Source organism: Penaeus monodon, chromosome 26, assembly GCF_015228065.2.
Source record: "Penaeus monodon isolate SGIC_2016 chromosome 26, NSTDA_Pmon_1, whole genome shotgun sequence".
Lineage (NCBI taxonomy): Eukaryota > Metazoa > Arthropoda > Malacostraca > Decapoda > Penaeidae > Penaeus > Penaeus monodon.
Genome location: NC_051411.1, coordinates 1,446,451 through 1,459,636, shown reverse-complemented (window position 1 = coordinate 1,459,636; position 13,186 = coordinate 1,446,451). Strand labels below are relative to the sequence as shown.

The following is a 13,186-nucleotide window of genomic DNA, read 5'->3' as shown; positions in this document are numbered from 1 at the left end:
ACAATGTCGAAGGGACTCTTGCCGGCCAACATCTCATACAAGAGGACTCCTAATGCCCACCAGTCAACACTGAAAAAAGTAATGACCAAGTTTCATTTCTCATGAAATTATGGATAGCCAATATCTATTAGAAATGCAAGTCAGTTCTTTACTATAATATATATAACTTGTATAGACTAAAAACTGAAAAATTATCACAAATAAAGTAAAATAAAGTAAGGTAAAAAAAAATAATAATAATAAAAAAATAAATAAATCAATCAATATCCGTGTAATATCTTTTCAACCCAAAGCCTCTGGGAAAATGTGCTCACTGTACTACTGTTTTGTGAAATGTCTCTGCACAGAGAGGGCTCTGCAAGTACTTAGCCACAGAGGAGTCAACTAGTAGACCTTGTGACCTCACCTGATTTCGCCTTTCCTTGAATTTGATTTTACTAATGCTATCAATATCGATGCTGTTATTTTTATTATAGACATTATAATCATTATAGTGCTATTAACATTACTAACTGCAATATTAGATACCGGAAAATATTTTTTAAAATCCAGGAAAAGGATAAGCAGGTGAGACATAAAACTCATAATTGGCTCATAAGTGACTTAGTACTTGTGGTGTCATTATGTATGAAAACAACAAATAAAATAAACTCACAGTGGGCATGACATGTAAAAAAAATTAGTTCTTAACTCACTAACATGCCATCCCTAGCGACTTCGAGTTGATATAATAATTCTCAATTAATGATGAATAAGATCTTTTTTCTAGTTACACATTATAGTTACCAAGACAAATGCAATACTAATACAGATAAGTAAATTTAAGCAGCACTTTTTGATGGAAGTCCACCTTGAAAATGCCTGTAAAACCAATTAACACTGAAGTACTAAATCCATCTATTGTTACTTACCTGAAGCTATATTCAACTCCTTGTAAAATCTCCGGTGCAATGTAGTTTGGTGTTCCACAGAAAGTGGACGTTGTGTCTCCTGGTCGAATTCCCTCTTTACACATGCCATAATCTGTTAGCTTAATATGTCCCTCATGGTCCAGTAATACATTATCCAGCTTAAGATCACGGTATATAATACCTGTGTGAGGAGAAATACAAGTAAATTCAATAGACTGTGACCTACTTATGAAGTCAATTATTACTTAAAAATGTACTTATTATCTACAGTTACAATGACCACTGAACAATCAGCTATTATAAACACGAGGGGGGGGGGGGGGATTCTGAGTTCACCTGCAAATGGCTTTTTCCTCCTGTCTCCACCTCTCACAATTTCTTTTCTTTATTTCATTAATAGATCTCCTTTCTTCCATGTGGAAACAAGGCCAAAATGTCCCTCTCCTATTTACATCTCCCAGGTTGACTAAAGTACAAATTACAAGTCCCTTTAAGATACACCAAAATTCATAAAATTCCTAAAAATGTACATGGAATGTGGAAAAAAAAGTAATGCCAAAATGATCATCTCAAATGTCTTAATACAACATATTTGAATTCCTGAGATTATCCATTTCATATGATTCCTACATAGCAGAAAAAGCTAAAACCTTAGATAGTAACCTATCAGGTATGTTTTACTATGAAAATGATATACTATCTAGTGCCTTTCAAGAAAACTAATTTATATTTCTCTATTCCTGTTGCTCTCACAGAACAATAGCTAAAGTCTTCATTAAACACTTTCTTAGTCCTAATACCAGCTCATGGCAAGCAAAATGCAAAATATATATACTCAGTATACCTTTTTCATGAAGGAAATTCAGCGCTAAGCAAATTTCCGCGGCATAGAACCTGGCGTGTTCTTCAGGCAAACGTCGCTGCCTCTGCATGTGGAACATTAAGTCACCTCCACGAACAAACTCGATCACAAAGAAGAGGCGGGACGGAGTTTGGAAGCACGAATGTAGTCCAACCAAGAAGGGATGATTGGAAGCTGTCTCAAACACATGTTTCTCTGTCTGAACCCAATCTATGTCCTGTGGGAACCCAAAGAAAAAGAATATAAGAAATATATTATATTTACTGATATTTCTCTTTGTTTGGTTGTGACTAATTGCATATTTTACACTTCTTTTTTATCAATAAATCTAGTTATGAACATCCTATAAATAATCTGGGTCATAAATATACTATCAATAAATTTAGTTATGAACTCACTAACGAAAAATTGGTTCAAACACCTTCCAACTCTCCCAACCCTCTTTCCTCACCTCATCATCTGTGACTAGCGTCTTCTTAATGACCTTCATGGCGTAGATGCGTTTAGTTCTCTTCAGCTCCACCATCAGCACCTTCGCGTACGACCCACGGCCAATGACACGAATCAACTCAAAGTCATCCAAGCAGTACTGGCCCGCTGAGCCCGTGGGAGTCATGGGCTCACTGCTTGGACCTGTTTGTGAAAGTCACTTCTAAGTACGTTCTATGATTTTAAATTATCCTGTAATATTATACAAAAACAAAAAGCAATACTGAAATGACACTATAATGTATCATGGTAAATGATAAGAAAATTACTATAGGACTTTCAATGAATGACAAAATTTCTGCAAGAGCTATGAAGTTACCATAGGCATTAGTTAAAAAGTCACTCCATCTGATGCTAGACAAGAGGTAAGATGTTAAGAAAACTATTTAAGCAGTATAGAAAAAAAAAACAATCCAATTTTGCCTTTAAACAAGAGTGAGTATCTATAAACAAAGACTATAATAGTAGAATCCATCATGCCAATAATTCTGAAAGAGCAAACACACGTTGGTGCAGATTTGAGGAGAGAGAAAAAACAACAAAAGTATTGGAAAGCTTTTACTGTTTTTTTTTTTTCTTCTTCTTTTTTTACCTGTAATGGCTGGCATCTCCACAGGGGTTTCCTCTGTTATCCCAGGGTCTGCAAAAATCCAGTATACTCTGTTCACTTCTACTGACTAACTACATTTGTTTATAACCACCTCAATAATTTCTCTATTCTAATAGGTTGAAGAGATGATCTTTGGCTACACTCATTACTAGCACTATCGGTTTGTACAGTAAAGCAAGTTTTGTAAAGTTAACAAGCTCTTTGTCTTGTGTAGGAAAACAGTTTTTTCTATTACAACTAACCTGCTTCAAAATATAAGTGTACTTAAAAGCACTAAAATAGTCCCTTTATAGGAGCATGGTATCTTATGTACTAAACTAACACTCAAAACGTTATAAAAAAAAAGAACTATAATATCTCCCTCATCCATCTCCCTGATTTAACCTCGATGATTTGTTCTCCAGCAATCAAGGCTTCCTTCATGGTTCTTTGCTAACACTAATTCCTCTTTTGCACTAGATTTTAATAGTAGTGACTCAGAGATTACAGCCAAGTTGTAGAAAAACTTCTCAAGATTATCATGCAAAATTCATAGGAGATTCATGCTTAAGTGATGTGCCTAGCATAGAAATATGCTGTGAGTAAATAATGCACAAACAATAAAATGGCAAACAGGACATATTTACAACATATCAAAACAATTGGTATGACAAATCAATCAGTTAATAAGAGCACATAAAAGCATGTAAGAGAAAACCTAGGGACATAATGTGTATGGCACATTACGAAGGGGAACGGATGAAAAGTAAAGATATAAATAAAAAAAATAAAGAGAACATTCCACAAAAGTCTCACGAACCTGAGACGTCTGCAGTGTAGTCTACGGCCATCCTCCCGTTGGTTCCCCCTCGGGGCAGGGTGGACGAGTCGTGGGACGCCAGGGTGTCTGTTGACGTGTCCAAGTCGGCATTGCACTGCACTTTCTGAAGTTTGTGACATTTCTTGTGCACCAGCAGCTTACACTGGGTGCACTTGAAACCCTGCCGACCCAAGCCCCAAATGCGATCTTTGCAGAATTCGCAGAAAGCTCTCTGTAAAAAAAAATCTAGATTAGTAACAATTATTATAACACAAAACATATTTTAAAGACTTTTATGACTGTTTCTTAATTATCAAACAATTTAACTGCTTGTTAACCATTACACTGAAGAGACCATTGCCAATTCAAGTCACCTTGACAATCTAGAGGTTATCATCAAGACTTAGGGTATCTTTCTCCAAGGAGTTTGTATACTATAACGAAGTGCATTAACAGAAGCAGACATTATTTTTTTCAATTGACATAACCAAAATTCATACAGTAAATACAAAATCGTTTCAATTGTAACGCCCAAGCATGAAAACATAAACAACTTTAATTCCCCAATAACATCAACACTGTAAAATCAATATGAAGATTATGTATAGAAAGAGGGAAAAATAATGTGTGTCACAATGCAATGTATATCGATGTGTAATACAAGTCAAAATATTAGAAAAAACTAACCTGTTGTCAACAGGAGAAAGTACTTTCTACTATGACATTACCATCTTTTTATTCTTTAGTAATCATTTTTATTATTTTTCTTTTTTTTCACAGAGATGGCTCCAGAAGTGTTTAGTTTAGTAAACCTTTCCTCATAACTTCAAAGGATTTTTTTTTTTTTTTTTTTTTTTTTTTTTTTTTTTTTTTTTTTTTTTAATGTCTAGATAATGCTAGATAAACAATTAATAAAGTAAACTCGCAGTGGGCATGGCATGTACGTACATGCTATGCCCGGTGGCATTACATTAATAGGCGAGGTTTAGTCATTTATTTGAGGATCCATCTATTTAAAACTTTAAAAATAAATGGAAGAGAAATTAAAAAATGGGGCTAATTGATAGAGCACAGTATACTGTATCAATGGGTTAATGGAAAGAAGGTCATGAACTTTGCTTTAAAACATTCAAACTTAAACACCATATACCATAAGTCTATTTGGTGAAAACACTAATTCTATATACATCTGAATCACTCTAATATAAACAATTAAGAGTTATGAATTTAATGACACAGTAATGGTTATTACCTATTTCATCAATTTTAAATCAACACTGCAGCTACTTGTTATCAAGACAGTCAAGCAATGACCCTTATGCTAACCCCACTTACTGTACATTAAGTGGGGGAAACCTTGCAAGCACAAAACATTAATCATCCAAAGACCATAACCTAATATCCTTCACGAAAATTGTAACACAATACAACACACACAAAATGACTGAAAAATCACACACTAGTGATCAATCCACTTGTCCCTACACAAAATTTGCCTTGACACTCCACTCATCTCTATGCTGCCCACAGTTAGGAAGGAAAAATAGATAACGGGAAGGAAAAATAGATAATCCTACGAGATATCAAAGGCGACAATTCGTCACCTCAAAACACTGGATACAGAAATGGAATTCAGGCACAATGCAAATGAATCCGCCCCACTCTTGTATGCAAGTTTCGTAGCCTCCCTGCTTCATTTCCACTTTCATTTCAATGCTATTTTAATTTCTGCCCCCTCTGCGTTCCTCACAGGCTACCAAGGACAATACAATAATCAAGCAGCTGGTTTTTTTCTTTTCTTTTTCTTTTTCATTTTCCTCTCTCTTGTTTGTGACACCTACACATTATACAGGATTTAGAGCAAGAGATAATTTATACTTGGCTGTTCAAATCTGTATCACTGTTATATGAACAAGGGAAAAGAAAAGAAAAGAAAAGAAAAGAAAAGAAAAGAAAAAAAAAAAAGGCAACTAACATTATCAAAATTATCAAACAAAGCCACAAATGACTCCTAAAAAAAAATAAGGATTATAAAAAAATAATAATAAAAATAAAAGGAAAGACAGAATTGTAAACAAAAAATAAAGCAAGAAAAAAAAAAAAAAGATTACAAAGGATAGCAAAGCAAAATAAATAATAATAATAATAATAATAATAATAATAACAATAACAATAACAACAACAACAACAACAACAACAATAATAATAATAGTAATAATAATAATAGTAACAGTAATAGTAATAGTAATAATAATAATAATAATAATAATAATAATAATAATAATAATAATAATAATAATAATAATAATAATAATAATAATAATAATAATAACAACAACAACAACAACAACAACAACAACAACAACAACAACAACAAAATAATAATAATAATAATAACAACAACAATAACAATACACTAACGAGATCCCCTCCATTCAAAAATGAAATGCCTCCCTCTGCCCCATACAGAAAGGCAGCACGTGAAGAAGCCAGATAATTAACAATAACTATGCATCTAACAAGATCACCAGGGCGTCCACTTACTCTGTTGAATCGTTTGGCCTGGAAGATATGGCCGTTGACTTTGTACAGCTTCCTCCATCTTCTCGCTCCTCTCCTGTATATGCTCCCTGGGGAAAAAAAAGAAAAAGTTGTTACTCTTGTGCTTGGTGGTGATGGTCTGCGTCCCAAAACGCTGGAAGTTATTTTAGTGTTAAGAGCAGGAAAAGTGCACCAGAGGAGAGAGATAATGGACAGGAATGTGTGTGCTTGAGTGTGAGTGTGTGCATGAGTGTGAGTGTGAGTGTGTGCATGAGTGTGAGTGTGTGCATGATTGTGAGTGTGTGTGTGTGCATGTGTGTGAGCATGTGAGTGTGTGTATGCTCTGTGTGCCTGCATGCGTTGGCATTATGCGTTATAGAAGGATTATACATGTACTATGTATGACAAAATAAAAAGCAATTACTTTCATGAAAGTCCCCAAAACTGATAAAAGTACAGTGAACTCTATTTTCTGACCCAAGTAAAACTACCCCCCCGCCTCCCCCCAAAAAAAACAGCGGCGCGCACATTTACTCTTCCTCTCTCTCATATCCCCTACTCGCTCCAAAAGCGGCATTCTTTCCAACACTGACAAAGGCTGTAGTGCTTGCTAGGAGGAAGTTAGGAGACCCGCGTCGTCATTCTCTGCCTGGGGTGCGCTCGCTCATCGCCCTAGTACTCCGTGTCCTTAAATGACCTCGTCATGATTACGCCGACGCACAGGGCCAGGCTGACGGACCTTCGTGTACGTGCATGAGGGGATCGGGCACAATGGAAGGGCGGGAGAGAAGGGGGAAGAGGGAGAGGGGGAAGAGGGAGAGGGGAGAGGGAGAGGGGGAAGAGGGAGAGGGGGAAGAGGGAGAGGGGGAAGAGGGAGAGGGGGAAGAGAGAGAGGGGGAAGAGAGAGAGGGGGAAGAGAGAGAGGGGGAAGAGGGAGAGGGGGAAGAGGGAGGGGAGGTATGGGAGGGGAAGAGAGAGGTAGGAGGAGGATGGAAATAGGGATGGAATAGGAAAATGAGGATAGGGAGGGGGGGGGAGGATAATGGAAATAGGGAGGGAAGGAAGGTAGGGAGAGAGGGAGGGATGGGTGTGAGGGGGGGGGAGGAGGTATTCGAGAGAAGGGAGGGAAGAAGGGAAGGGAGGGCGAGAGGAAGGAAGAGAAAGACTATGATAATAATAGTAAAGAAAAAATAAGAAAAAAAACGAGAGAGCATAGGGAAGGGACGGAGAGTGAGAGAGAATAGGAGGGGAGGGGAGGGATGAGGCCGCGTGAGAGAGGGAAAAAGAGGAGGGAGGGAGAGAGGGAGGGAGGGGAGGGAGGGAGGAGGGATAGGAGAGGAGAGGGAGGGAGGAGGGAGAGGGAGAAGGGGGAGAGGGGGAGAGGGGAGAGGGGAGGAGAGAAGAGAGAGGAGGAGGAGAGAGAGGAGAGAGAGGAGAGAGAGAGAAGAGAGAGAGAGAGAGGAGAGAGAGAGAGAGAGAGAGAGAGAGAGAGGAGGGTGTATGTGCGAATGTAGATGCATGCGCCCGGTGGACACGCCCTCATAACGAGTACACGCGTATTGGGGAATCCCCGACCATCATGCCTTCCCGCCGAACAGCCGAAGCTACAGTAAGCCAAAGCCGCGCATCACCTTCGTCGCTACTTTTTTGTGGTAGCTAATCCTCTCATTTTCAAATGTAAATTGTTATCAAATTGGAATTTTGGTGTAATTAATCCGAAAATAAATCATGTTACGCTGAACCGGTGTCGTTTTGGGTGTGCTGACGCGACCCAGCACGGCGCCGAGGTTCGAGTCGAAATGATTTGTAAACTTGAAATGGGGAAAGTTTGGCTCGCAGACGAATTTGTTTTAATGAATGGGAGCAGAAAATAACAAACCACAAACGCTGGACGGAACAAGCCAAGCGACAGAAGTTATTGCTCGTTAAGGCTGCGAATTAGCATTGTTAGCCGCAGCTGATATCTCAGCTGCATTACACCGATTTATCAAGCCACCGCATTTCCTTTGTTCATTAAGCCTCTTCTTTGCATACATCGAACAAAAATCATTATAATGCAGCCCAGGCACCCGATGACTCTCCTTTGGCACGAATAAAGACTTCGATATTTCCCCCCAGCAGTAATAAAACCCCGATTATGATGGTAAATGATAATAATCGTTATCATTATAATTATGAACACACACGAACACACGAACACACACACACACGAACACACGAACACACACACGAACACACACACGAACACACACACACACACACACACACACACACACACACACACACACACACACACACACACACACACACACACACACACACACACACACACACACACACACACACACACACACACACCCATCTTCGTTGAGAATGGCGTCGGCCTGCAGCCACTGGAAGTACTGCAGGAGCATGGTGACGAAGGACCTTTCCCGGGCGGCGCCGTGGGAGTGGAGCGCCAGGGCGTTCTGGGGGAAGGCGGGGATCGCCAGGGCTTCCCCCGAGAACGACGTCGGGCGCTCTCGGGCTGTCCTGCTGGCCCGCGCTTCACGCTGCACGACGGCGGGGGGGCGGGCATTGCCGTCTTTCCTCTTGGCCGCCTCATCTTCGGGAGGCCCCGTCCTGCCCACCCTCTCCTCCAGATCCCCGCAGGAGCGAGGGCGGGCGCGGTGCGGCCTCCTCTTATTCACGGGTCTTCTGCGACGCAGAGGCAACTTCGGAGTGTGACCGGCTGCGTGTGTCGACGGGGTGGGCGGCCCGGGTGCACGTTCCGGGGGGAGGTCTTCACTGGGCGAGGCAACGGCCGCGCCTCTCCGGATGGCGTCTTCGCCTGAGATTCGCCTTCGAGCGCTATCCTCATCGTCGAAACGGCTGCCCTCACTCAGAGCGCGCCTTCGAGCACCCCCTTCGCCTGGCGCGCGGACTCCGTCAGTGCCATCACTCGCAGGGTAGTTGCGTCCGTCGATATCGGCAGCGCTGCGCCCCTGGCCACCACCCACACTCGAGGCTCGTCGGCGATTCCTTACTTCGCCGAATGCGCGTCTACGTCCTCGCTCACCCGCGTCAGACCTCGAGTCGCGCCCTCGGCCGCCCCTTTCGTCCGAGGCGCCGCTTCGGTCGTTGGAGCCCTGACTTCGCCCACTACCTTTGCCGGAGCCCTGGCTCTCCCGGTCGTCTGCAGAGGCTCGACTCTGACTAGACGTGAGGCTTCCGCCGCTTGTGCGACTCGAGGTGTGGCTCAGGCCGCCTTGACTTGAGGCGCGGGCTCTCTCTCCCCTCTTCCCTCCGTCCGGGGAAGCAAGGCTGCGACTGCTCTCCTGAGTGCGTGTGCAGCCTCGGCCGCTCTCCTCGATGGAAGAGAGACTACGGCCTGTGCCCTCGCTCACTCTCCTGCTCCTCCCGTGGCCTCCGCCCATCGTGCAGGTGCGGGCAGTTGAAGGGCTACTTCTGTGGCGGGGGCTGAGGGCACCGTGGGAGCCAGAGAGCCCTTGGGGGCCATCCCTGGCCTCAAGGCGGTCGCCATTGGTACCTGAGGCATTTCTGCCGCCGAGCTTCTCTTCCCCGGATACCAGCGACCGCCGCCTGACGCCGACGTCCGCCCCGGGAGGCGTCCGTCTGCCGAGAGCAATGAGCGACGAGGAGAGGCTCCTGATCCAGTGCACCTTCCTGACGGCGGAATCCTCCTGTCGGGGCGAGGACCCACTTTCGGGAATCCCCGCCTCGCCGCACACCACCGAGTGGCGCCGTGCGTAGTCCTCGCTCCTCCTCCGCTCGAAGCGCTGATCCTCGAAGCCGCTGGGCGAGACGCAGCCCAGGAAGATGGCAGACAGCGGCCGTCGCTCTCTCGGCGCCTGCCGCAGCCTCGGCGACGGGCCTTCCATGGCACTTGCCTCCCTCCCTCTTGCTCGAAGGTCCTGTCGCCTTCGTCCACTTCCGGCGTTCGACTCATCCCGGCGTTGTCGTCCGCCGCTGGCGCCTCCGCCCCTCCTCCCGGGGCTTCTGTCACGATCATTTGTTCTGGAGTCTCTACCGCCTCTGCTCGCTCTCACCTCTCTCTCGCTCTCGCCCTTCGTGCGTCCGCCCCTTTCCTGCCGCTCCCCGCCACTCGCGTCCGCCCTGTCCCTTCTTCCTCTGTCCCCGCCACCATCGTCCATCGCCTTTTCCACACTTCTACCTCGTTCAAGCCTACTTTCCCCACTCCTGTCCCTTCTCCTTCGGCTCCTCGAGTCCCCCTCACTCCTCCGCTTCACTCCCTCCTTCGGCCTTCCCTCCGACATGGTCCCCGACGCGGCCGCTCCTCCCGAAGGCCGCCGCCACTTCCGTCCGCCCGCCTCCGGCCCTCGTTCGCGGCGCACTCATGTTCCCTCGCCGGGCCTCGCCTGCGCCACCATCTCGCCCGCAGGCCCTCGCCCAACTATGCTTCCGTGTCCTCTTCGCGCGATTTACACTCGGCACCTTCTTCACTTAACACATTCCCCGCACGCCACAGCGCCCACACCCTCTTATGCTAGCACGGCGGCGGCGGTGGACCAACTGCGGCGTGCTGAGCGCGAGTTAATCTAGCTCCCTTATCTCAGTGAGTCAAGTCTTATCTGCACTGTGGTGAAGATAGCGCCGGGGAGTGTCCGTGCGCGTGGTGCCATTTCGTGTGCATCTGTGTACGCGCGTGTATGCAGGTGCTGCTTCCAGGGGGACATACGTACACATGAAGGCGTCGCCTTTAATTGCCAGCATATGCTCATTAGCGCCAATGCCGCGCCACTCAATTACGAAAGAACCAAAACCAGCATCACGCACTAATGGACATACAATTCCTGTAAACTATCTGCACACGCGGCTCTCATTGCTACATTTTTCGGTGCTGGACGGCGTCTCCAGCAAAAAAAAACATGTGATGCGCTGCAGAATATTAGCGCGATTCTACCCCGATGCGAGGCTCAATTTCCAGAGGATCTTCCTGCGCGTGTGAAAAGCCGTTTTCCGTAACAAACCGAAACGACGCAAGGGGACAGGACTGCTTTAACCACGCGACTGCCACCACGCAGACGAGGCTTTTAAGACCAAACCACTTCCACTGTGGATCACCAGACAAAGAACTGCGCTCGCTCTCTACCTCATTACTTAACCTTGGACAGGATTTCTGACAAGCTGCGCGCGTGACTGCTCATTGCTGACACTTCTCAAGAGCTGTGCGTCAGCCATTAATCATCTGCTGAGACACTCCCCTGGCATGAATGCGCGCAGGTGTCACGTGCTTCCTTCCGCCAGCGACCCGCTCTTCCGGCTCCCGTCTTCCGCTTCCCGTCTCGCACGAGGCCAAATCTGCTCTTTCCTGTCCACGAAGAATTTTTCTCTCTCTTGTTTTCTATCGAGATGATGATGCCATTGACAGGACGCCGATGGATGGTGACAGTTTGACGCATTAGTTGATGACTGACAGGTCGGACTGGTTAATTATCTTAAATACAGCGAAGTCAATCGGACATGTTGCATTCAGGCAATCCCCACCGACTTTCCAAGCGACATATACATACATATTAAACAAACAAACAAACAAACAAACACACACACTTTCTCTCTATCTCTCTCTCTATCTCTCTATCTCTCTCTCTCTAAATGAATAAATAAACAAAGAAAGAAACAAGCAAATAACCCGACAACTGAGCGTACAAAATACCCCCGATGACAGAGCACAGCCATCCATCCATCAGTCCAGCTGCCTCTGCCTCCCCTTCGCCTTCATGCAATCCGGGCCGCCATTAGGCCGCACCTGAGCAACACCGCCGCCACGCACATCAAGGGAATTGGCTTATTTTATCTTACTTTGTCTTGTTTCCCGCCGTTAAAGATGTGGCATGCAGGGAATGACAGCGGGGGGAAGGAGAGAGAAGGAAAAGATGATAAAAGAGGGGGGGAAAGTAAGAAAGAGGGAGAAAGAGGAGGAGGGGAGTGGACAGGAGGAAGAGGGGAAGTAGGCAGAGAGAGGGATGGGGGTAGGAGGGAAGGAGGAATGGAGAAAGTGGGGAAGGGAGAGGGAAGGAGGGAGGGAGGGAAGGAAGGAAGGAAGGGAGGAAGGAAGGAAAGAGGGAGGGAGGGAGGGAGGGAGGGAGGGAGGGAGGGCGGGAGGGAAGGGAAGGAGGAGGAGGAAGGAAGGAAAGAAAGGGGAAGGAGGAGGAGAGGAAGGAGGGAGGGAGGGAGGAAGGAAGGAAGGAAGGAAGGAAGGAAGGAAGGAAGGAAGGAAGGGAGGAGGAGAGGTTGGAGTCCAGCAGAAGCATTAACCCTTGATGCCCAACTGCCTGCATCGGGAAGAAGGACACACCTGCGACTTATCAGCGGACTCAAAGATACCAAAGATAAGACGTGTGGAAGGTTATCGCAGAAGAGCGGTGAGAGCCACTTCCACCTGTTTCCGCGGGGCGAACGAGGGCTTAAGAACACGAAGATAAGGGGAAAAGGCGCCGCGAACACATGACTTGAACGAAGCCAGTCCCTCGGCATTCGAACACACCCACGCAGCACTGGATTCCCGAACGCGCAACAAACTCATCACAGCTTGCTAAAAAAAAAAAAAATGAAGAATTACTTTCATACATTCATACAGCTTAAAATGCCCTCAAGCACAGGAATAAAAAAAGTACAAGGACCGTAAGAAGGTCGATACTCTCATCTCTCACCCCTTCTCCCTTCTCTCTCTCTGTCTCTCTCTTCTTCGCTTCCCCCCCTTTTTCTCCGCCGTCCTAATCGTAGAGTCACACCAAGGAGCAACAACAGCAACGCCCCTCCAGCATCCCCACTCCCATTAACCATGAAAACCATTAGCGTCCCATTACCATCACGATCATTAATGCTTGCCCGGGGACGCCCCCCCTCCTCTTTCCCCATTCCCCTTCCCCCAACCCCAGCCCCCCCTCCCTTCCCCCCGGACGAAAGCAAAACTTGGACGTTTCATCTCGCTCTCCAAACCCCGCTCCCCC

The 13,186-nt window shown here is 45.5% G+C and overlaps 1 protein-coding gene across 2 annotated transcripts in view; it reads right to left on the bottom strand.

The window, feature by feature from the left end:
• The window catches only part of LOC119589841, a 24,571-nt gene extending 13,083 nt beyond the window's left edge, over positions 1 to 11,488 (bottom strand). Inside the window, exons 1-8 of one of the 2 annotated variants that reach the window (XM_037938431.1) lie at positions 8,571 to 11,479; positions 6,216 to 6,300; positions 3,672 to 3,903; positions 2,855 to 2,902; positions 2,225 to 2,406; positions 1,756 to 1,990; positions 912 to 1,092; positions 1 to 69 (exon numbers count right to left, since the gene is read on the bottom strand). The exon at positions 1 to 69 is cut by the window's left edge and continues 50 nt beyond it. In XM_037938431.1, coding sequence (XP_037794359.1) covers positions 1 to 69; positions 912 to 1,092; positions 1,756 to 1,990; positions 2,225 to 2,406; positions 2,855 to 2,902; positions 3,672 to 3,903; positions 6,216 to 6,300; positions 8,571 to 10,489 — 2,951 coding nt within the window. In that variant the 5' untranslated portion in view covers positions 10,490 to 11,479. Of the gene's footprint in view, positions 70 to 911; positions 1,093 to 1,755; positions 1,991 to 2,224; positions 2,407 to 2,854; positions 2,903 to 3,671; positions 3,904 to 6,215; positions 6,301 to 8,570 lie in introns of both variants that reach the window. The other variant, XM_037938432.1, reaches the window with a different exon arrangement.
• Between the last annotated feature and the right edge of the window lie 1,698 nt (positions 11,489 to 13,186).